This window comes from Struthio camelus, chromosome 26 (genome assembly GCF_040807025.1).
Source record: "Struthio camelus isolate bStrCam1 chromosome 26, bStrCam1.hap1, whole genome shotgun sequence".
NCBI lineage: Eukaryota > Metazoa > Chordata > Aves > Struthioniformes > Struthionidae > Struthio > Struthio camelus.
This window is the reverse complement of record NC_090967.1, coordinates 3,479,723-3,503,515: the sequence shown is the minus strand read 5'-3', so window position 1 is coordinate 3,503,515 and position 23,793 is coordinate 3,479,723. Positions and strand designations below refer to the sequence as shown.

The following is a 23,793-nucleotide window of genomic DNA, read 5'->3' as shown; positions in this document are numbered from 1 at the left end:
GTCCTTATATAGCCTCCAGGCCACGCCCCTCCTGACCATGGCAACGCCCCACAGAGTGGGCCACGCCCCCGAACAGGAAAGGCCTCCTCTGCAATAAACAGCCAGACTGTCCCTTAGAGAGGCTCGCTTCCCATTGGCTGAGGGGAGAGCGGAGGCGGAACGCAATGCTCCTTTCCTATTGGTTGACAGCATGGTGGGGGGGTAACACTAGTTAGGAGCGCGACGAGCCGGGAGCGGGGGGGGGAGAGGGCGCTCTGATTGGCCGCGCCTGCGGGTGGGCTGAGGCTGGCCTGGTTTGGCCGGGAGGCTTCAGCGCGGCGTCGCAGCCTTCACTCCCTTTGGAAGCGCCGGTTCGAGCCCGGCGTCCGTGCCCCCGCCTCGCTGAGGTAAACCGCAGGGAGGGGGAGGGGCTAGGCCTGGCCTCGCGCATGCGCCAGGAGAGGGGGAGGGGCCGGGCGGCGGCGGCGGGGCTGCGTCCCTCGGCGGCCGCGGCCGGTGGCGCGGGGGTCTGCTGCTGGGGGGGGGGGGGCGCCGATTGCGGTGGGGTCCGGCCTTCCCCGCTTGCCCTACGGGGCGGCGGCTGGGGAAGAGGGGCCCCCCGTCGTGGGGGGGCGCATCGCGGTTCGGCCGCCCCAGGGCAGCTCGGTAGCCTGTCAGGAGGGCGGCGGCGGCGGTGGTGGTGACGACCGCGGGCGCTGCCGCGGAAAACGTTCATCGGCTTAATATTTGGAGAAAATGTTAAATAAAAAAGCTGCCCCGCACACACGTAGTACCCGGGTGGGTCCCGAGAAGAGGAGGCTGAAATGGTGACACGTCTTTGGTGTGCCCGTTTTCCTTCGTTGCTGTGCACCCGGCTGGAATTTCAACACCTTAAAGCTTTTAATTTCTCCTTGACTTGTCTACTAATCTATAGTTACAGCTGAGGTAGTGGGGAATGGTTCGCTGGTAATGCTTTTAAGTGGGGGGGGGGGGAATACAAAATATATTTTTTGTGCTGCACCTTAATGAGGAAGTAAGCAAAAGCTACTTATTCACATAGCAGAAGTTAATCTGCATCCCTACGCCTTTAACAAACGGTCAGAAACACTCCCCTGATAACGTAACGCTATGCATTTGAGCTCCTGCCAGCGTTTCGGAAATACAAGGCCTCAAGACATAGGTGGGTCTTTTCTGCAGCCTCACGGCCAGACCGAGGTCTGCAGGAGAAGACGTGAAGTCGACGACCTGGACGACCTTAGACGGTTCTGAACGTTTTAAGTCTGTAACGTATGAGGTGACACCAGCCCTCTTCTGAAATCCGAGTCAGAAGGTGAAGAGAGCGGGTCCTAAGCTGTACATCTTATTGTCCAACATGGAAAGAACGCTCAAAATTAAGGTTTACCTGATGCTGAATCAAGTTTGTGATTGGGTAGGCCTCGTAGGTGCCCAAAAAGCAAGTGGAAAAAGGCGTATATAGAGCCAAAGAAAACGACCAAAGGTGTGTTTGTTCAAAATCATGGCTTTCTTAAAAAAACGGAGATGGCTGTTCTTTTTTTTTTTTTTTTTTTCAGTCAACTCTGGCTGTGACAAGCCTATTTATTACCTTCGGGTACCGTAGCTGTATTTGGGCATCTTTTGTTTTTACCCTGTTTCTTATTTTTATCTGCTTTAAAATGTTCCCATCCAGGAACTCTGAGCACATGGATATTCCATTGATGGTTCCACTTAGCACAAGAATAAGTGTCTAAATCCCCACCCACCTTCTGTGTCCTGAAACAGTCCTACACTGACTATGATGGAACAAAGTGTATTGCCAAAAGAAAACATTGTCTGTTCTCCCGCAGCTTAAATGACAAGCTAACCTGGCCAGCAGCCAGTTACTTGTCTGGGAGTCCTGGTAAGTAAGAAGGGCAAGAGAAAAATCCTTTTCCTGCTGCAGGTATCTGCACTTAACTTCCAGAACATACATTAGTACTTGCTTTCACCCCGCTCTTGAGATTTGGCTCTTGAATTACGGAGGTGAGGCTGACTGCAGTTTAATGTGTCATTCAGACACCGCTCTCAACCAATAGCCTAGCTGCAACTCGGGAATACTCAGGCCAAACGAAGCACATCAGAGAGGATTTGGCAATTCTGTAGTGTATGTTGCTTTAGAAAGGTTTTTCTGGTGGGGAATTGGATGGATTCAGTGATGGAAGGACAACCTTAGAATTGTGTTTCAGGTTTCGTTATTTCCAATAATGGTATTTATTATTTATGTGGTAATCTGCTTGTAATTCTTTATAATGGCACTGTGTCAGAGGGCATCATCTTTGCAGCTGCCTCCCTTTTTACTGTGACAATTCATCTTTGGATCCCTGTCATCTCAGTAGGCCGTCATACCGTTTTACAGATGAGTGACCTGGACAGCACTGTGGTGTTATGCAGCCTGAAAAGGGCCCAATCAACCCGTTTTGTTTCCGTGCATTGAATACTGTGGGGGATTAGTTTCAGCTGCAGTTTTGTTTAGCTACCCTGACTTTTCCAGTTTAGCGGTGACAATGATTCATAAATCCTCACCGAGAGGCCTCTGAGTTACAGCTTCAGGATTAACAGCTGAGGCAGTTTGAGATGTTGCCATCTCCAGCTGTGTATTACCGATGTTTTGCCATGGATTACCATACCCATAGCAGAGTAGGCAGAAGTTAATGTGCGTCTGTGTCTCAGTGGCTCCAGCTGCCTTTGTGGTTTGGCATCTTAATCCAAACCCATCCCAGGCCCTGGTGTTATCTAATGATGTTAGAGAGAACTCTAACAGCTGAGGTGTGGGCATCCATTCCTACCTGCCCAATTCTGCTGTGGCATGATAACTTTCAGCACAGAGGTAAGGTGGACAATTGCAAATAGTGAATCTTGTTCACTGAAGCCCTGACGCTCCAGTTCATCTCAAGGCCTGTGCTGCTGTCCCTGAATATACAAAGACCCCCTCGTTCTACTGGCTCCCCTTGGCCGCAGCCTTTCCACCTCCATCATACCTGTTTCAAAGGACCAGTGTAGCCCGCAAAGCAGGGGATATACCAAGGAGCCAGTGGCAGTACGTTTATATGAATTCCCTCCTGAACTGCTTACTGAACTCTTTCAGAGGCGAGCGTGCACTGAGTCCAGAAGTTCTGTGTTCTTGCACAAACACATAACCTCAATTAGGCTGTATAAAATTGCCTGGGAAAATATCTTGTACAATCTGGGTTACTCAATAACCATACCTGCTAATAGAGAAAGTAAAGAGAAGCAACAAAATGGAACGCCACGATAGGAATCTAAATTTAAGTTGTTTCAGGTTGAGGAAAGCCAGAGTTTTATTTTCCAGAACGTTTTCCTTTTTTAGCTTGTTTTAGCATGCTTTTCATTCTCTTTCTTTTAACAAGGGACATCCTGAACATTAGTCAAAATCCCCAGTTAAGGATTCTTTGTCAAGCTTTTATAATTTTACTTTTTGAAAGCTCTTAGTTTGGAAGAAGAGTTTGTGGCAGCAAAGGAACGTGTAGCTGATATTAACAGATATTAGAGCAAGAAGTGGACAAGATAAGTAACTGAATGTCTTCTTCATTGTCTGTTTTCAGGTTTGCAAGTGTTTGTGATCAGATGACAAGAAACTAATGCTCAAAAAGATTTACTGGACCTGAAACACTCATAAGACTTGACTGCTTGAAACCCTGCACATTGATATCATAGTTGCAGTGCTTCTTTTATTTAGAAAAGGAAAGATCAGCAGTTCTGGTGTTTAGCTAATTAAAACTTAACTAAATAGCAAGGTTGCAAATATTAGTGCATCTGGGTTTGTTTACCACTGAAAAGGAGCTTTTTGAGAGTGATCTGCCGCAGGCTTCACTGGCTGTTCCCAAGTTCTCTAGAGGAGTAACAAAGCTCCAGTGAAGATGAATGGAAAAAATTGATTTTTGACATGTAGCAGAAAACCTAATATATTTTCTGCTTAGCTGCGTCATGCTGTCAGAGCTTTTCTTGAACGTGGAAGTAGGAGATGTTTATGACACTGAGCAGCATTATGGGAATTAATCTGCCTCTGGTTTGCTGAATAAGGAAGTTGAGCAGAAAGAAAAACCAGAACTGCCTTTTAAAGCGTGTGCAGTCCTTGCATAGCGTTACACACTTAGTAACCCCAAAAAAGTGGTTTAAAACTTTTTAATAAATTAAGTGATTAAGACTTTAAATCAAGAGGGTCTGCTTGCCATTCCTCTCTCTTTCCATTCCAGGAGGGCTCCATTCATTCTTACAGTTTTAAGAGTTACATAGAGACATAGCTAAGCACCAAAAGAGAATTAGAACATGAGACAGAGATTTCCATCATAACGCGTTTTCACAGAAATCATTATATGTCATGACTTCTCCACCCTGTAATTTAGCGAGTTTTAGTCCCAAACTACTATAAACGTTCATCTAGGTCAGCTCCAAGTGGGGAAGAAGTACAGCAAAATCTTACAAAGTCTTTATCAGAACACTGGACAGTGTTATATCTGAAATTTGTAAGATCTGTAGTTTGTCAGTCTTATAAGGCAGGACCCTTAAATCCATCCATCTCCTTCTTTGGAACTTCTGGTTCGTTATCTTACAGGTAACAGAAAACTATCAGTTAGCTAATTTTAAATACTCCCCTAGTAAAATGCTATTTGGTGTGTTAGAATCTATTCTGATCTTTGTGGGACGTGTAATTAGAACACCACTTCTACCTGGAAAACTCTCCTCATTTTCACTGACTCTTTCCTCTGAGAACGATTTGATTTGAAGGTCAGGTTTTTTGCAGACCCACTTGTGCTAGAAGGAAATTCTGCATGGCACTGCAAAGTAAAACTGGCATTCTTAGATGTTTACCAGCCCAGATCTGGGCTGATCTTCCAAGATCTTTGTGAGATACTAAAGTAGAAAGCGGTCGCTCGTTCCCCAGGCCAACCAATGTCAGTACTTCTCACCAAAAGAAATTTTGGATCTCTGCTTTCTCACTTAAAAACAGCTGGTATGAAGAGGACTGTATGTTGAATGCAGATGAGGTAACAGATGATTAATATACTTTAAAATCTCGTTCTCTGTTTTAGGGGTGTAACCCAGCATAGTGGCAACCACCTAATAAGTTCTGATTTATCTTCTGTAGGTTTGCAGGATCAAACTTATTAGGCATCTCTTTCAGTCGCTGTATCAAATTAATGTGGGGTGAGGGGAGAAGTCTGAAGTGCGAACAGGAAATATAGTCAGCTAGATAGTGAGCAAGCAAGCTTCACAGAGACACAAGATACTGCTGTGTTTCTTAACATTTCTAGGGGAAGAAGTGTGCCAGAGCACTTCTGCAGTTTGCAGTTGTGATTCTGTAATTTAAGAACAATGTTCCGCAAACTTTATTTTTGTGTTGATTTTTTTTTTTTCCCTCCGGACGTTGCTGCCAATTTTAAATAAACGCTCATGAAGAGTTCGGAGGTAGCTGCAAAGCAATACAGTGCAAGACATTGCAACATCCTCTCTTCCATGATACGTTGCCTGTTTCGTTCGCTTTGGGCCAGCTCTCGTGCACGGTGTTGTTTTCCCTCCGCGTCCCCCATCTCCCTCCGCTCCCCCTGCCCGCGTTAGTGCAAAGCGATTAAGATCGGATTCTTGCAAAGTGTGCAATCCCGTAGAGGGGAGTGTAACTCACGGCTGGGATCAAATGCCTTAGTTGCCCTGAGCGCGGGGGAGAGCGGTGGGGTGCAGAGCACCGCGCAGAGCCAGGTCCTGAGAAAACAAGCCCCTGTCTGAGCATATGGAATTAGCGTTTCGGGCGTGCAGTGGCTTTGTGCAATTCTTTCGTGAACGTTTTCTTTCCCTGCTGACCCTTTTGCCTAGCTGCTTGCTGGAGCCTTTGTGCGGTGGATTTATCCGTTTATTTTTTGCTTAGCTTCCCTTTTCTTTAACAGAACGGTTCAGGCGCAATCTGATGTTTCTTTACAGGACGGGCCACTTTCGCACCCTCTCTTTTTTTTTTTTGGGGGGGGGGAAGGCTGCACTGGAGGGGGTTGGTTATTTTCATTTAATTCCTATTGTGCTCGGATCAGTCAGCCTTAGGGACGAGGAAGTGCACAGTACAGCTCGGCTTTTGTTACTCATAATTTCGTTTGGGGACGCTATCAAAACAAACAGATGCCAGCAGGACGAGCGTTAAGACCTGTGCAGAAACTGCTCTGTCAGAAACGAGTTCAGAGTCAGTTTTGCCTGCCGAAACATTTCGCCCAGCAGCTCATTAAAATGGATATATTCAAAGGAGGCTTCCCCCCCCCCCGATTAGATCATTCCTTTGATAAGAGTATTAACGAGCACATTTTCCCATAAATAAAATGAACAGGCCTCCAGGGCAGGGAAGGTTATTTAGCCTGTAATAAGTTACATGCCACACTCATCCTTTCGAGAGCTGATAGTAAGGGAATCGGTTCGCTGTAGCTGAGGAAGGTCTCTGACCGGCAGGATTAGCCCAGGAGGTTTTCTTCCAGCTGCCTGCTGCTTTATTTCGGGTCTAACCCCGGATGCGGTGGAAGGGATGGCAGAGAAGTGGACTCAGCGCTCAGCAAGCTCACGAGCAACGCCAACCGCCGTAGCGATCTGTTGCCAGCCCGTTTACCTGGGCTTCGTGCAGCCTTGTGCCCTCGCCCCCGGGCTGTCCGCCTTTGAACCAGAGTTTACTCGCTGCTCTGGGTGCAGAGGTGGTCAGCGATCCCTCGGAGGGAAAGCAGAGCTGGGATCAGCCATCGGGCTGGCTTAACAGGCCGCTTGGCAGGCTCGGTTTGTTTACATTTTTAAAAAATGCTCTTGAATTTCAGGCTGGTGAAAGGTGACAGCTTGACAGCTCTGGTAAGCCTTTGCCCACGCAGCAGGTACAGCAATGGAAACCCAAGCTTTCCCTGCAGCGTGTTCCCCTCCAGCCGGCTCGCTCGCTGCACCTCTTGTCCAGGAAAACCCCTCCGAGGAGCGGGTAAGGAGCAGACCCCCCCCCCCAACCTCTCCCCACCCATCGCTCTGGAAGCTGCAGAAGGAAAACCAAAGACAACCGGTGCTGTCATGGTGTTCATAAGGACCTGACTACAAACTGCCATCAAATAAGTCACCAAGCTGTCAAAAGACGTGATTTTTAATCACTGTTGATTTAGGTTTCAGAGTGCGGAGGCTTTAAACTGAAGGCAGCTCTTTTCCATTACCAGAATTTTCCAGTTTTCCTAAAGGTTTTTATTTATGAAGCTGCTCTAGATACAAATTAACCTACGTTGCCTCCTGTTTGTCATTAACTTCTAGGAGAAGCTGAGAGTTGAAGGGGTTCATTACTTACCCTGATTGAAAGGTTCGTCTCAGTGCAAAGCACTGAAAGGCCGTTTTGTAATGTTTTACAGCAGCGCTCCGGAGAGAATCACGATGGCTGTCCCCATGTTTCCTAAGTAACCGGGCCCTAGGGGAGCTGTTTATTCCTGAGTGTCCCGCTGCGCGTAAGTACAGCCATCTCACAAAGACATGCTAACTCGACCCACAGGGGCTTCCGGTTGCAGAGGCAGGGTAGTCCAATAGTTAAATCTCTTGAATATGGGGTAGTGCTTTTAACTTCCCCTGCCACTCGTTTGTGGTGACTTTGGGGAAGGTTATGGAAATTAACTGTCTTTTTATCTCTGCAAAAGTACGCTGCCACGTAGAGCTGAGTGCTTGTTTGTAACTTAAGACCAAGAGATTTCCTAAGGTGCTGAAAGATAAAAGAGCTGACATAAGGAAGGCAAGAAAGCTAGAAATTACCGTTCTGGATCAGACCAATGAGCTGTTTAGTTTGTTTTCTACTTACAGTGACTTTTTCCATGTAGTTCAGTAGAAGGTCTGAAAACCTGGCGCTTCGGAAATGTACCTAAAGAAAGGGAGCAGTTGTGGTTACAGAAAATAAGCTGGACAGTGATTTGAAAATTAGTCCTTGAATATATTTAGGGGGTATTTTAACTGCTGAAGCTATTCCTTTTGTTCCTATGGATGTCTGATCCCTATATGAGTGTTTGTCTCAGTCCTATTCTTATGTCAGTGAGTTTCACAGGCTAATTTTGGATTGTCTAGCATATATGGCCTTTTCAATTGCATGCAGATTGCAATTCAACTCATCATCCATAAACTGTCCCTTGCCTTTCTGGTCCTTTCCCTGGACTTTGTCATAAGCCACATGGATTTCTTAGCTCACAGTTCTTTATTCCCCTTGATGCTTCCGTGCAATATTTGTTTCACTTTGGACACGGACATGTCCTCAGTCTCTGACTGCCAGCCATCAAGCAGCAGCAGTAGCCAAATATCATACTATGCAGTTATGCAGTCTCAGCCCATCTTCAGGCTCACTGAGCTCATTTGGGAGGAGAATGTAATCAGCTCTTTAAGGAACGGGATGTGACAGGAAACAATGAGCATCAGCAGGTCAGTCCTGAACAGCTGTCAGAACAATGTACACAGTACAACTGCTCCACCGTTTCGCTAAATCAAGTCACGGACTTAATGGGCTGGAGTATGTACATTAAAACCCATCGCTGTAGAGATCGGAGCATGTTGCAGTAGTGACAGCAGATCGTGCACCGTCTCTGTGGCTCTTCGTTAGACAGTAAAAATGGGAACCATGTTTTGCATATTTAAATTTCTAATACGGCCTCTCCTTCCTTGCAGCCCTCATGGTCCCTGAGGAGGCTGGAACTTACTGTGCTTGTGTTTCTATAGATAGGGAAAATGAGAGACAAAGAGGAGAAAGGACTAACCTCAAGGCCACGCAGCGGCAGAGCCGAGATCGGAGCTGAAGAGTTTTCACACCTCTGCTCGTTTCGTGCTGTCTCTTCTAACCTCAAAATCTACAGAAAATGGACTGAGGGGTTTTTTGGGGTCACTTCAAAAAGTCTATTTACCTCAAAGCACCTTTGAAATAGGCAAAAATGTTCTCTTGAAATAGAACTAAATCATCTGTCCTTATCCTGCCTCACTTCTTGTTGATAATCCTCTTTTTGTCTTTAAAAATATTTGTGGGCTTTGCAGTGATAGTCGTGTTCAATTCTCTTTTATATTATACTGGGCATTTCTTTCAATGCTTTCTTGATGTCTTGCTGTTTAGTGTTCTGTTAGGTTTATATATTGTGGTTTTAAGATTTTATATGGCTTCAGAAATATGCTTGCTTGGTTGTAACTAGATGCTTTTTTCCCACGAAATGTGAGGGAGATGGCCGTGACACATTAATTCATACCAAACTATTTTTTTATTTTAATATTCTCACGGTAATGCAAATTGGCGTTATCATTGTCTTGGGTCTCTGAACAGCTCTAACTGCTATTGCTGTTGTCTGTATCTTTGCCAAGCAACACCAATGTGATGGCAATAAAACTCTGGTCATTTGCATTGCCACTTTTGAGAACCCTCTCGGTGTCCCTGCAACTTTTAACTCTTTGAACTAGAAAAGGCTTTACATTGCAAAGATCTGATCCAAGTTTGAAGCAGCAAATCTTCTAGCATTGAGTTTGATCAGCTAGTGCCCACTTAGGAAGCCAAAAACTTGAACATCTGGGGCAGTAGATACTTTCATGAGCCTAGCATGCAAAGCAACGTGAATAAGCTGCCCTGTAAAGGTTTAATTCTGTGCGAGGCTTGATTTAACTCTTTATCATTCTAATTCAGACTATAATACCACATTTTTTCATGAGTTATTCCTGACAGAAGTGTATCTAACCTGTTCTTAAATCTTTCAGTGACAGGGAAGCCAAAATTTCCCTAGACGGTCTCTTCCAGTACTTTTCTGTCTTTATTACTAGAAAGTATTTGGGCTTTTTCCCCTTAAAGTCATTTCTGCTATTCAGCTTTCTGTTACCATGCTTAAGGAAGACAGTTTTTCTTCACTTTTTTGTTATTGTATTCATGCAGGACACATTCAAAATGGTTTTTCCCAAGCCAAAATATTTCTCACAGCAGTTCCGATGAGACCTTTTTTCCATGACCTCCAGGTATAACAGCCATGACACATTTGTCTGGAGGAAACTGAAAGCTTAGGAAAAACAAGCTGTTCTTAATTTTTGTTGAAAATAAGCTATTGTTGTAGCTCTCCAAGTTCCTTGCTCATTATAGCATTTTGAAAAGTTGACAGTCTCAAGACACACGGAATCCAAGAGAAGTCAGCTTATGCAGCATATTTGATTGATTTTTTGTCTCGGAGGATTTCAAGAATTCTTGGCAAAGCTTTATGGGGACATTGAGCACTGGGGACACGCGCACACACACACACACACACACACACCCACCCACCCACCCACACACACACCAAGCTGCAAGGTTTAGCTTCCCTGTTTCAGAGACGCGAGTGTGGGATATCTTTAGTGATGGACGCATAGGGCTGGAAGAGACCTTCTGAGTCAAATCCAGTCCTGCTGCCATCCCACGTAGTCCTGGGATACTGTTCATAACGGTATAATGCTCCACCTTCAAAGCCTTTGGATTTTGGCCTCCACCGTGTTCTCCAGAAGGCCATTCCACAAGCTGAGCGCTCTAAGAGTTAAGAAGCTCCTTTTTTAATCCCAGTTCTATTTGTGTGTAATTGATTTTTACCCAGTTGGTCTCATGCCAACGTTGCCCGTATGCTTAATTAAGTGTCTGAGCCCTCTCACGAGTGCTTTTATACATAGCAATCATACTTGTTTGGGCCTTTGTTTTGTTAGGCTAAGCAAACCAAGATTGCCTTCTGTAATAGCTTCATTTTTCCTTGTTGTTATGCTTATTGTCAAGGAAGTATCTTAGCCATCCTAAATTTTTGCTGCTCAAGTCATATATGTAAAGAATCTACCCATGACCACATTAAGTGCCATCATCTCTTAGGTGAAAACCCAACTGTTTATAAATGCATTCACTGAATGTTGAAATAAGGTAAAAAAAAAAAAAAAAGCACGCACATCCAAGTAGAACAGGGAGATAAAAGCTTGGCAAATGCACCTGGGGAGTCATAATTTGACAAGGATGTTGGGGCTAATGCTTGTTATGCTTACCAAAAGGGCTGTTGGAGCTTCAACACTGGGTCCTGTGATTCATTGGGTCTCTGCTTTGATGTTTTGCTGAAAGCCTTCTTCAGTGGTCTGGCAGAAGGATGCAAACCAGCATTGGTCTGAACCGCTGGCGCAGTAGTATCTAGGTGGAAGGAGGTTGGCAAAACCTTACTCTGCACCACAAAAATGTTGCTTAGAGATCTCCCACCAGTCTGGGCCTGAGTCTGTTTAGTTCCCATATGCTGATCTTTGATAAGGAACTAAAAGAATATTATTTCGTTGGAAACTAGTTGCTTTTCATCTTTCTTTACACTCAGAGCTAAATGTACTCTTAACGTAGTTTCCCCAAGACCAGTGGTTTTGCCTCTTGAGCCCTATGCGCTCCCGGTGAGTAGTAGATTTCCCAGGATGGTGTGTTTAGAAAGCATCACTTGGGGAAGAGCAAGAATGAGGTGCCGAAAGGGGCTCAGAAACGATGCTGCGATTTGATTTGTAAGAGCAAAGAACTTGCCAACCCAAAGCTTGCTCCCTACTGTCTTACAAGTCCTGGAAATGGACACATAAAAGCAATTTTACTTGGAAAGGGCCGTAGCTCTTATTCTGGGTAGAACTGTGCTATAAAAACCAGCTGTGCTTTTCATATCACATGTTGGCTTGACACCAGGGCGGGGGACTTCCGAGGGCTTGAAACAAGTTCTCCTTCCTCTTTGTAACTGGGGCTGCTGCTGCTGCTCAGAGCTGGGGAACTCTTTGCCAGGGGAAGTGGACAGGAACCGAAATATGTTCCTCAAACCGAAAGGATTGGGGGCAGGAAGGGAATTAAAGGCAAAGATGAAAAGGTTCATGGCGAGGCCTTGCCTGATTCAGGGATCACCCTGCTGTGCTTCAGGACTAGGGCTGTGCTCCTGCATTTCTCAAACCTCCAGGGTCCAGCAGTTGCACTGCTTTCCCCAGCTGCATTTAGTCTCCTTTTGGCTGTGCTGTCATGGGCACTGTGAGGAGCTTATGCAGTGCTGAGGACGCCTAAATCACTCTGCTCCTAAAGCCTCTCCGCCCCAGTGTGACACCAGCATGTGGTAAGAGCACAGACACGTGCTCTTGTCTTCTCGCAGGGGACAATCACGCTGCAGGCTGGTGTTTGCACAGAGCAATGTGGCTTCCTTCCACTCCCAGCATCTCGCCTGTGTGGAGAGGCAGTGGTGTCACACTGGGAACACAAGCGGTACTTCCCGCTAAGCCCACACCTTCGTTTTTCTGTGCCAAGCCTGCCCCCTCCCTTCTCCCCTCCCCAACCAGTCCACATACCTGGGCATTTTTGACTCTGTGCCAGGTCTGTGCTGTGGCTAAGTAGTGATGACTCAGGTGTTGCTTTCCGACATCCCCTACGTGCAGAGCTAAAGGAGCTGGAGCGAGTCCCGCGTCATGACATGAGTATCTCTCCCCCACTCCTCCTCCCCGTCACCCTGCACCTCGACTCCTCAGCACCAGAGGGTGGAGCAAGACTAAACTGGTCTCTGCATGCGTATCGCCTTTGTCTGTTGTGGATGAACATAAAGTGCTGGAGGGAAGCATTTTAACGACAGAAAACCATGCAGGGCTCAATTGTTCCTTGCATCCATGGAAAATTACTCCTGCTCACTCTTCCCTTTGCTTGAGCAGCTCCAAAGCATGCTTGTTAGGGGAGGGAGAAGAGGAGGGAGGTGTGTGTATGTGGGGGACCAGGCCTGCTTCTTTTTTCCCTGCCTCCGAAGGGTTTATTCTGAAAGATTCTCACCTTTGTGTCATTAGGAAAACATGCAACAGTCAGAAAGTGTTTTAGGGCCAGCCATTTAAGTGTCACTAGGAAAAGAAGAGAAAGAAACGGGGCCCCGACAGCCCGGCAATGCAGCGCCATCCCCCATCCCTCCCTCCCCTTCCCATCTGGCACAAGTGAAAACAGATGGGAGAGGTGGCTGCAGCGAGAAGGCAGCAGAGGGTGCTGATCCCACTGCTGATGTGGGTCACCTATCCCACTTGTTATTGCTGGCCCTGGGGCACCCACTAAGAACGGGCTCCCCTGCTGCGTGGGGCACTGCCACAAAGAGAAGCGGTGGTCAGGTAAATGGACAGGGCAAGGAAAACAGGTCCAAAGCTCTGACACAGAACAGTTCAGTGACCCTGGGCATCACTCTGGACCTCGGCTGTGTTTGTGGAAGAGGGAAACCATCTGCGTACAGCGCAGATACGTTCTCAGGTGTCATTCATGCAAAGTGCTTGGAAGACAGAAGGTGACAACGTTAGTGGCATCTGATCTAACTAAAGCCACCCAATCCTCCAAAATCAGTATTTTATAAATGCACTGAATTTCAAGTTGTAAATCCTTCTGCATCTTCCCGCAGTGGGTGCTTGAGGACTAGCAGTCCTGCGATCTTTACTCACATATAAGCTGATTTGTTCCTCCTTCCCTGATGCACCTTGTGTGCACACACGCACACCCACGCACACGCTTGACTCCCCAGCTGGCTCCACGTAGCCTGGGGAAAAAAAATCTTTCTGCTGTGCCTCATAGCAGTTGGACACGGGATGCAAATCACCGTCCCGTGAACCTGCTCTGTGTGCGCTGGGGGACTGTCCCTGCTGCCTCTGCGGCTGCCTTTGTTCGGGGTTGATTGAGCGCACTCTTCCTGCCTGCTCCCCTTGGGTTTGTTTTTCTGTGGTGCTTCATTATGCTTTTTCTCACCACTCTGCTTTTTCACACCCTGCCTTTTTTTTTTTCCTGAGCTGCTTGCTTGTTTGCGCTCCGGCTTTCTTGATTCTTCTTTTCCTTCTCTCTTTCGTATTTCCGCCCTCCCTCCACTCCCAGCTCTGTCCAGCTTTCCTCCTTATCTCTTGCTCTCGTTATGTTTTCTTTCTGGTCTTGACAACAATGTCCTTAAGTAGACGAGAAGAAAAACTCCAGCGATATGTTGCTGCAAAGCTTTCCTTCCTCAGCTGCATTTGTTAGGGATACAAGCCGATCGGAGTGATTTTTTTTTTTTTATTCTCTGTGCAAATCATGCCTTCCCCTGCTGCTTTGCGTTACCTCTCCGTTTCCTTCCCCGGGTGGATCTCCAACGCTGCACTCCCCCTCCAGCCCAGCCAGCTGTATTCAGTTATCTTTTTGCCTTTCTGTCTCCAAGTAGAAAACATTTCTGCTCCGCACCGACTCGCCCATTGGCTGCCATTGCCATCGGAGGAAGCTGCGTGCAGGAGGAGCAGTGTTGCTAAGAGCTTAGCCCCGCGCTCCACTCTGCAGCGATGGAGGTGGGAAGGCGCAAGGGAGAAATCTCCCGGGAGCTGGCTCCGTGCTGGGCTGGGATCTGCCCCCGAACGCCAGGGAGTACGGGAGCAGATGTTGCAGGTTGGCGGAGCGATTGCTGCTGTAGCCAGCCACACGTATGTAGTGCCCGAAGAGGAAGAGGAAGTGGCGGCAATATTGAAACTGTGTTGTGAAAAGGATTAAGCTAAATAAATGGAAATGGTAGGCTGGGTGTCAAGGATGATTTCTGGCTGTGGGATGTGGTAAGCCATGGGTCATATCCCAAGAGGAGGAATAGAAAAAAACACTGGATGCTGAAAGCTGAACTGAATAAAGCTCTAGGGGATACTGTGGAGTAGTTGGGGATGGTGGATTTAAGATTAAGCCCTGCAACAAAAACGCAAGCTACGTAAACTCATCTAGGCCAACCTATCTTATTGAACTCATTTACCTTTCTGTATTGTGGGGAGCACAGCAAATATTATCCTCCCTATTTTACAGAAAGGGAAGCCAAAGCACTGAGAGGCAGGGGGATGCATGGTCCCCGGATCAGCGCCCGCAGCAGGTCCAATGGCAGTGCTTGCTGTCTGGAGCTGCGTGGGGCTCTGCCTCATACACTCGAGCATGATTTTCTCCAGTCTGCGGGCCTCAGACCTGTCCTGTTGTAGGAATGCAACAGGCTGCCCTGACAGGCTGATCTCCTCTTGCCAGCAGCGTGAGTTGGTGCTTATCTTCCAATTTTCCCCTTGCATAGGTGTTCCTGGCATCTGTAACTCTTTTTGCACCCCAGAGTCTTGGGCTGGGCTATTTTGCATATATTTTTGCCTTTTTAATTTGTTTTCCTCTGTTTCAGCATCCCTTTTGTGAACCTAGTGTCTTTCTGAAACGCGGCATGAACTTTCTTCCTGAGGAGTGGGTCAGCTAGGAAGCCAAGTGGTTTGTGTCCCAGGTATTTTGCCGTAGAACTGAAGCCTAGGGCTCCTCTGTGTCTCTGTGGTATGCTTCAGGGACGTGGCATTAGCTACCCAATTTCTTCTGGAGTTTCTTTCGCTCCCTAGAACTCAAATGCGGGTTCGTTGTGAAATCCTGATTTGTATAGGGATGAGAAAGAGGGGAGCTGGATTCGTCTCCCTGTACAATCAGGGAGCCTCTCCTGTCATTCCCCTCTTTTTTCCCCCTTTATCTTTCCAAGACCTTGAGCCGTTTCGGCTTTCCCTATGCTGGCCAGGCCCGGATAGGACAGCAGAGAAGGGTATTTAAAGAGTTTGTGAAACTGCAGCTGAACTCGAGTAGCTCTGCAGTGACCTCCTCTCTCTTCTTGGTTTCGAATTCTTCACATCCCTCTTTCCCATGTAAGTGGAGAGTTGCTCTATTTAGGGACCAGTGAACACACCATTGAAGGTGTATCCAGCAACAATTTTCTGTGGCTCTTAGGTATTGCTCGAAGTCCCAATTCACTGTCTTGCTGTTAGAAAGGCTCCGGGCAGATGGTGCAAGGAGCCAGGGCTGGAGCCAAGTTCGGCTTAGGTGTGGCTCCCAAGTTGATCTCTTTTGCAAGCAATTGCTCACAACGGTCTCAGTTACTGCCTTCCCCACAACCAGGCAGCCTCTCCCTTCTTGGTGTTGGAAATTATTTCACTCAGAAATCAAGACTGATGAAACTGAGGTCATGGGACCAGTTAGTTCAATGAAGGGAAGCAATCCCACAGCATTTTTTCCGTATGAATAATGGTGAGAATCCCTTTTTGGGCACACATTGCATCCTATCGTGGGCATGGTTACACTGAGAGGCATGCACAGGGCAAGTAAGTCTGAGCCCCAGGGAAACAGGAGAAACATTCTCTGGCAGTGGGATAGCAGTGTAGGATATTGGTACCACAGGTATAAAACCAAAGTAATTCTATGAATTTCTCTGGAGTTAACCAGAATTTATACCCATGTCACTGACACAGCAGCCTTGACAGTTTGACATCTAGGGTTAGAAGCTTGGAGGACACATGTAATTTAAGCCAATCAAGAATTTCATAGTGTATAAGACCAATGACCTTCATGCCAGGGGGTAGAAAGTGGGAGGAGTAGCAAAGAGAACAGCTGTAGTAGGGAATAAGTTAGATCTTCCCCATACTGTGCCGCCAGTCAGTTTGTTTGCTGTATTCTTGCTACACCTCCACCCTCCTCTCTTTTAGTTTGTAAATCGCTTGAATTCCAAATTGGCCAAAGTTACACGACTTTACCATTTACGCTATTTTTCTGACCTGTTTCTCTCCCATAAATTAAGTCAATGATGAGCTTGGCATGGGATCTGGAAGTTTTTCTCAGCAGGCTTGGTTTCTCCCCTTTAATTAAACGTTACAAGTTCCTCATGAGTCATACTCTGTGCTGTTAAACTTTGATGAAAAGCCTTAACATAGTAATTTATGGGAAATATGTTTTGATGTGCAGATTTGGGCCCTGCGTCTAACCTTGTACACAATTGTAAAGCTCCTGTAAATCATCTGACTTGGCTAGATTTGCACCTACCCTGCGACTGCAAGTCAGCGAACAAAGTCTGACTGCAGCACAGTCTTCGTCTCCCGCAGTGGCCAGTTTGAGGACCTTCTGAACTACGAGCTGAACTTGGCTTCAGGAGTCTAACAGCCCCTCCAGGGCTGGTCCTCCATGCATTTCGTTAAACCCTTTTCCAACGTATTTATTCACTTGGCTCCCACCACATCCCATGAGAATGAGCTCCACAAATTCATGATGTGTCTGGGCAAAAGTACTTCCTTTCTAGTTTTCAACCTGTTCCTAATTGCATCTGGAGCCCCAGGTTTTGTGCTATGGGAATTAAAAAGTAACGGCCCCCTTTCCCCCTTCCCCACAGCATTCCTGCTTTTTGTAGCTCTCTCAGGTAGTCATTTTTCTTCCAGGCTGACCTTTTATTCTGCTGTCTTTCCTTGTGTGGAAGCTCTGCCCTATACACCATCTGCCCCCACACCCATCCCAGCCCTTTTTCCATCTTAATTGTATCTTTTCTGACATGAGGTGACCAGAACTGCTGGAAGCGTTCAAGGTGCAGGTGCACAGGGCATTTATACAAAAACGTTCTAATGTGATCTCTATACCATTTGCAACAATTCCCTAGGAGGCCTTTTTACTGTGGTGAGCCCTGAGCTGACACTTGCAGAGTTATAGCCACAGTGACTCCAAGATCTCTGAGTAGCATTAGCTCATTTTCAGCCTGTTATTGCAAATGGATCATTAGGATTTTTTTTTTAATCTGTTTTTTAAAGAAACAAAGTGTACATGATCATGCTATCTGTCATCCCACTAATTCGTATATGTATGCCCCAACCGGAGGGCTGTGTCCAGTGAGGGACAAACAGAGGTGGTAGAGAAGAAGGGGGCAAAGAACGTACATCAGGAGGAAGCCAGGCTTCTCTGGTTCCTCTGGCCACAGAAGTCATCCTCTGTGATGGTTTGATCGACACCAAATTTCGGCTGCCATTCTGGTGCCTTATCACTCGGCATTGGCACAGCGTTCCTGTTCAGGGACAAGTCAAGTTGCACATCTTTTCAGTAAGACAGTTTCAGACAGTCGCGTTCCAGACAGCTAACAGTTCTTATTTGGCCCAAGATGCAGCAGGCCACATTTTCAGAGGGGTATCAGAAAATCGAAAGAGGCCCTCTGTGCAATGTTAGCTTTTGTAAAACATCTGCTTGGCAGAGATGATCACAGGTCCACTCCCAACATGTGTGTCAGATCATTTCCGTCTCTTTTCCACATGAAGCTTTTGCCACTTATTCCTGCTGCTCTGCCTGGTTAGACCTATTTATAGAGTGCCCTTCACTGGAGTATCTAGGCTTTTAACCTTTATTCTTGGAAAATTATTCACTTCTTAGACCTGCCATGGAGCAATTATTCACCAACGCTCCTCCCCAACGTGACATTAAAAGAAATTCCCACGAGGCAGCACAGACCTTCAAACCTTTCTGCAGCCAAACCCAAACTTTGCCTTGCGTTGTGAGCTGTTTCGTCTTGTCCTGTAATTCTCAGCCTGGCCGTGTTGTTCATTCACCTGCAAAAATGGTTTGCTGCCTTTGATTCTTCTCCGATGAGATCATTTACCTCTGAACGCAAGAGCAAAACACACACCAAATGGTATTCTGGCGCAGGTTTGTTGGTTTTGAAAGGGAGTCTTTTTCGGTCTCTGGCTTATTACCTGCTGGGCCACCACGGCTTCTGTTTCTTGTCCTAGTTACTATAGACCAGAACAGGCTGGTGGTGACAATGCAGTGATTTGGGAGCAGTTAGTTCCCCAGCAGGGGATATCTTCTGTGTGCATTTAAGGCCGAGTTGTCTCTGCCATCTCAGTGTCTTCTATAGCACCCTTCCTTGCAATATGGAGGTGCAGAGCCAGAAACAATCAGCAGGTTGTCAGAGGTGTGTATTTGGCTTCCAGGTGGTACATGGGATTCATTAAACACTGCGAGAGGCTTATTTCCAAAGCTTTGCTGGGGATGCAGTGGGGGACTGTCCCACCCCACATCTCTGGAGGGTCAGAGGTGATTAAAGAGAAGGTGGCTGTGCTCTTCTTGCTTTTGCTGTTAAAATCCCCAGATTTCTAGAATATGACATCACTTGCGCTGCTAAAGCTGGCTTGGAGACCACGCTCCGTTGCGCTGGTGAGACCTGACTCTTTCCCGAGATGCAGAGGCCCAAGGCTGGCAGAAACAGTGGCCAGAGCGAGGGAGGCTGCTGGTGCCTAATACTATTGCAGCATTTCCTACAGAAAGAAAACCCTGATGATTTTGAATGGCTAATTTGGGGCCTACCTTGGGGCTCGAGGAGGAAATTCTTTCAGGCTGTTGTTTGCATTTCACTGAAACAAAAAAAAAAAAAACCCAGCAAAAGGACTCAGCTGGCTTTGCTTTCATAGCTCCCAGCATGAAGCAGGCTGGACACATGGGGGGCGAGGAGGAGGGTGGAGAATTGATGAAACTATGGATATTAATGTTTAAACATTTGTTTTGGATCTGTGTCGCAAGCGAGCATCCCTTTGATGGGCTTCACTTGTGCCCCTGAGACACCACTCGAGGGCAGCCACACTTCAAAGGAAAATGCCTGCCCCAGAGCTTGGAAAAGGCAAGACAATTCCACCTCCCCTTCATTGCATGGGTGGTACCCTGTGCTTAAATGCTGCTCTCCAGAGCTAGGCAAAGCAGGGCAGATCCTAGGAGCAGGAAGGGTTTGGAAGTGCTGCTGGAAACCATCTAGCTCGGATGGCTTCAACTGTAACTGCTCTGCTTGGCTGCATCCAGCCTGCCAGTTTGGCGGGGGGGGGGGGGGAGGGGGGCACGGTCCTGCCCCCCATGTCCTTCTGCCCTGGCCAACCCCTCCTTCTGGCAGCTGTGCCTGGATGTTCTTCGTAGGATGGAGCCTGCACCTGGATCCAGCTTCTATAGTTGAACTGTATGTCCAAAGCATAAAACCTTTAGTGGGTTTCTGGTCATTTAAGGAATCTCTAGGCAAGAGGTAAGAGGGTACAGCCAGGGGACAGAGCCTGACTGGAGGAGATGCTGAGCACCTTGCTTCTGGGATAAGGCTGAGGAGGAGGAGATCATCTCCCGCTCTCCTGCCCAGTCATACAGGAGTGTTGCCATTTTTTAATAATTCCATCATCACTTTAAATAGCTGTTACTACCACAGCCTCCAGGCTCCTGACTCAAGTCCTCACTGGCTGTACACAAAAGCAAACATCGGCACCTTGCCATTTCCCGTATATGTCTCTGCTCCTACCTGCCTCGTCCTGGGGCGCATTTCATTACTTTGTGCCTTTATGCCAAGAAATACCAGACTGGTGTTGCAGACGATCATGGGAATGAGTTCAGTCTGTGCTGAGCTCTGCTCCTGTGATCCAAGGAACAATCACAGAGGGTTGTCTCCTGCTCTAGAGTAAAGCACAGGGTGCTGGACCTGGAGTGAAAATGAGGTTGCTTAACCAAGCTTTCTTCAAGAGGGGAAAAGGGGAGGGTCAGTGATCAGAACAAGCCTTGGTACTCCCATCACCATGTTATATTGGTGAGAAACCAGCATAAAAACCAGTGCACATTGACAGAGATGAACCAGAATAATTGCATAACTCCATGGCCCCTCGGATGGCGGTACTTGTCCAAGTCCCTTTAGAGACAGGCAGCCACATGGGAAAGAGCCTGCTTTCCTTAAAGCTTCATTCTTGCATCTTCTGCTCTGTCAAGTCATAAAAAAAAGATCTACTTAAGCTTATGTTCACCCTGGCAAGTTTGCAGTCGCACCCTGGCTTTTCCAGGACATTTATTTCTTCTGGTGATGGGAGGGAGGTGTGAATGAGCATCCGTCTTATAGATTGGCCTTTTTGATGCCAAAGAGCCACAGCTCTGTAATCCCCTTGTAAATCTAGCATAACCCCATTGATTCAATGAAGCTGCCTTGGATTTACACCAGCAAAACTCATCCTGGCCTACAACCCAAAGCCTCAACCCAAGCGTTTGCAATTTAGCAAAGCCCCTGTAGGCTGCGGGTATTAACGATGACCTGTGAGCGCAAGTTACAATGATATCCGCCTCTGCACAGAGGGACCCTGCACAAGCTCCCGGCACCAGGTGCTGAAAGCAGAGCAGTGCTGCCAGAAGGCTTTTGTGTTTAGTCCACGGGGTGAAGGTAAAATTAATTGCTTGGCTGCTTACTGTCAGCTACAGCCAAAAGAATGCTCACTCTGGCATTGCAGCGCTGGGTTCCCAGGCTCTGCACGTGGTTGCTTGTGTGTTTGGCAGTGCATGGTCAAGAGAAGGTGGTTTGATGGTGAGGGGAGATGCTCACTTCTGCGTACACCTCTCCATTTGACAGTTGTTTGGCTCACCCAGTTTCAGCCATATGTTTCTAGAAATTTGGTCATGGTTGCCACAGATATGGAGAGTTTCAAACCTTTGTTTAAATAAGGGTCTTGTTCCGCACTGTTTGAACAGGACATAATTTAGGAACAAATGGCCAGCAAGGAAATTTTGGGAAAGGACTAGAAAATGTTAAAGATCATGAGATTTGATGTGTTTTGACTTAGCTAGGAGAGTGTGATCCCAGAGCCCCACAGTTCCTGCAGCCTTCAAGTAGGGCAGGACACGGACATTTATGGGTTTGCACTGTTGCAGTGGAATTGCCTGTGCTGGACAAAAGCCCATCTGCAAGTTGATGCTAACAATGGTGGGCAAAAAGGAGAGAAAACTGAATGATTAAGAATGCAGCTTTGGCAAAGGGAGTTTGCTGCTATTTTAAGGCCTAAGTGGTTTGGTTCTTGCTTGTTACAGTTCATAATGTATTGCGTTTGGCATTACTTTATACAAGGAGACTGAAAGCTGAGAGCAGAACAGAATTTCACTCAAAAAACTTGTCCCCCAAATCTCAGCCTTTTCTATGCTGTTTATAGTTAACTGATTTGGAGACCAGCTCAGATGTTGGAGAAGGAAAGCCATCATCAAAGTTTCACAGAGAGGTAACAAAATGCATCCATGAGGACCCTAGTACATTCCTTAGAGAGTCAGAAAATACCAGAGCAGCTCGTCCTGACATTGTGAAGGGGAAACTTTTTTTGAGGAAACAGAAATCAAACCTTTTCAGCCTTCCTTCTCCATCACAGGGAAACAAAGAAATAACTGGTGTGGGGCAGAGGGGAGAGAACGAACAAGCTGGTGTGTGTGAAACCTTTGTGCATTACCTTTGAAGGCTCCTGAACATTAACTTCAGGTTCGTTGTCTGGTAACAGCAGAGAGAGAAATTGCTCAAAGGTGAAAGTGGGGAATTGGGTGGGGGAGCAAGAAGGCATTGGGAAACATCTAAGCTAAGGGAAGTTGTTGGGAAACAACAACAGCTAAGGGTCTCCTGGCAGTTAAAGAAGTTCCTGCTATTTTTGCCTTTGCTGCAGTGGCTTCAGCTGTACTTTGAGGTGTACTTTGTACTTTTATGACCCACCTAACCCTAAAGACCTGAAGTCAGCCTGCCTGGGGCAATTCTTCCCTCCTGCAATGTAACCCAGCCAGTGCAAAGGGGCTCTGGGCAGGCATCATCCCTGAGGACCCTGAGCTCCAGGAGCACCTTGTGAAATTGTTGAGAGGCTCCTGAGAACTGCGAATATCCTCCCTGCAATGACAGAGGGACAAAAAGGAGTTTCTTTAGACGTGGGTTGATTGCTTTCGAAAGGACTGCTCAATCCCACCAGGACTTGGCAGTGTTATTAATGGTGTCAGGGCAACCTGGAGCCTCAGGTAAGGCTCTTTTTACGGTTTACGAACCAAAGAGGTGAAAGGGGAGTGCTAAACTGACAGGACTAGGCCTCCTACTGTCATCCCAAAGAGCCAGAGTAGTCCAGAAAGATGGACCAAAGCTGGAACAAGTGCAGAGAGAGGCTGCCACAATGATGAGAGCATGGAGGCTCTCTCATGGCTTGAGAGGACGTGAAATTGGGTGGTTTAGTCCTCATGCACGCTGGAGGACAGGGCTGCAGCCTTTGACTGCCTGGCCTAGGTCAAGAGGTGGCCTGGCCACTTGCGGCCAAGGGATCACGGTGAAATCGGACCCCGCTGGCTGCTTCATTGTACAGATGCCGAGGGGAGAGCGCTGCCTGGCTAGTCGCACGTTGTAGGTGAAAGGAGGGTGAGATCTGTGGATCCCACTGTGCCAGCATGGTCAGGGGTAGTAACCTCACTGATTAAGGCCACTAACAAATCAGTCACTGCCCTCTGGAAAGAAAGTCAAAACGGGGCAGAGTTGTGATTGTTGGGACGTTATTCCCAGGCTGCTCCAGGGGCTGGGCAGCTGCCCAGCACCTCTTACCCAAAGCCTCACTTTCCCTTTAATCTCCTTTCGCCTCAGTTTCCCTTGACCTTCGTATTTAAGACTAGATGGGCTGATAGAGCCACAACTCCCAGTGGTAACCCTTTAAGGGACAAACATCACAGCCTGTTTCCCTGTTCCCAAACGGCACTGCCAAGGACAGTTCGTTTGAAATGTCATGTTCAAACACAGTCACTTACTTGTATTCTCCTCGGAGGTACTAACAGCTGTAAATCTTCAAAGAGAATAATGATTAGCCCTAAGCAGCACTGGGCTGTGAGAAAACATATAATGGAACAATTATTGAAAGCAGCCGAGACTAAAAGTAGCATTTAATGGGATCCAGCATCTTCTGTTCCAGCTGACCTGAATGCTGCTCATTCTGCCAAGCAAAGAGAGTGAAAACCTCTGAGATTTGTAAGTCAGAGTATTTAGGTCACACGTGGATTAGAGTGTGATCAGATTGGCTTTAATGTAGAGCTGCTCCGAACAGATATAAATTATATAGTATGCAAAGGAATCAATGCTTTCAGCAGCTTTTAGGGAGATCACAGGGGAGCCTAGTGAAACGCTCTACCTCCGGAGCTGTATTTTGTAAGGCGTGTTAGATTACAAGCATTATTCACCTGCGTGTGAGCACAGTAGTTGTGGGCACGGGCCGCAA

At 47.0% G+C, this 23,793-nt stretch overlaps 1 protein-coding gene across 9 annotated transcripts in view; it reads left to right on the top strand.

Moving 5' to 3' along the window:
- Nucleotides 1–23,793, top strand: part of JSRP1 (junctional sarcoplasmic reticulum protein 1) — a 38,330-nt gene that overhangs the window by 105 nt on the left and 14,432 nt on the right. For 2 of the 9 annotated variants that reach the window (XM_068920385.1, XM_068920386.1), the window contains exons 1-2: nt 13–386; nt 7,377–7,469. Coding sequence is in view for 4 of the 9 variants with exons in the window: in XM_009684939.2 (XP_009683234.2) it covers nt 6,796–6,964; nt 7,377–7,469 (262 nt within the window). In the remaining 5 variants the exon portion in view is untranslated. The other 7 variants (XM_068920382.1, XM_068920381.1, XM_068920383.1 and 4 more) reach the window with 7 other exon arrangements.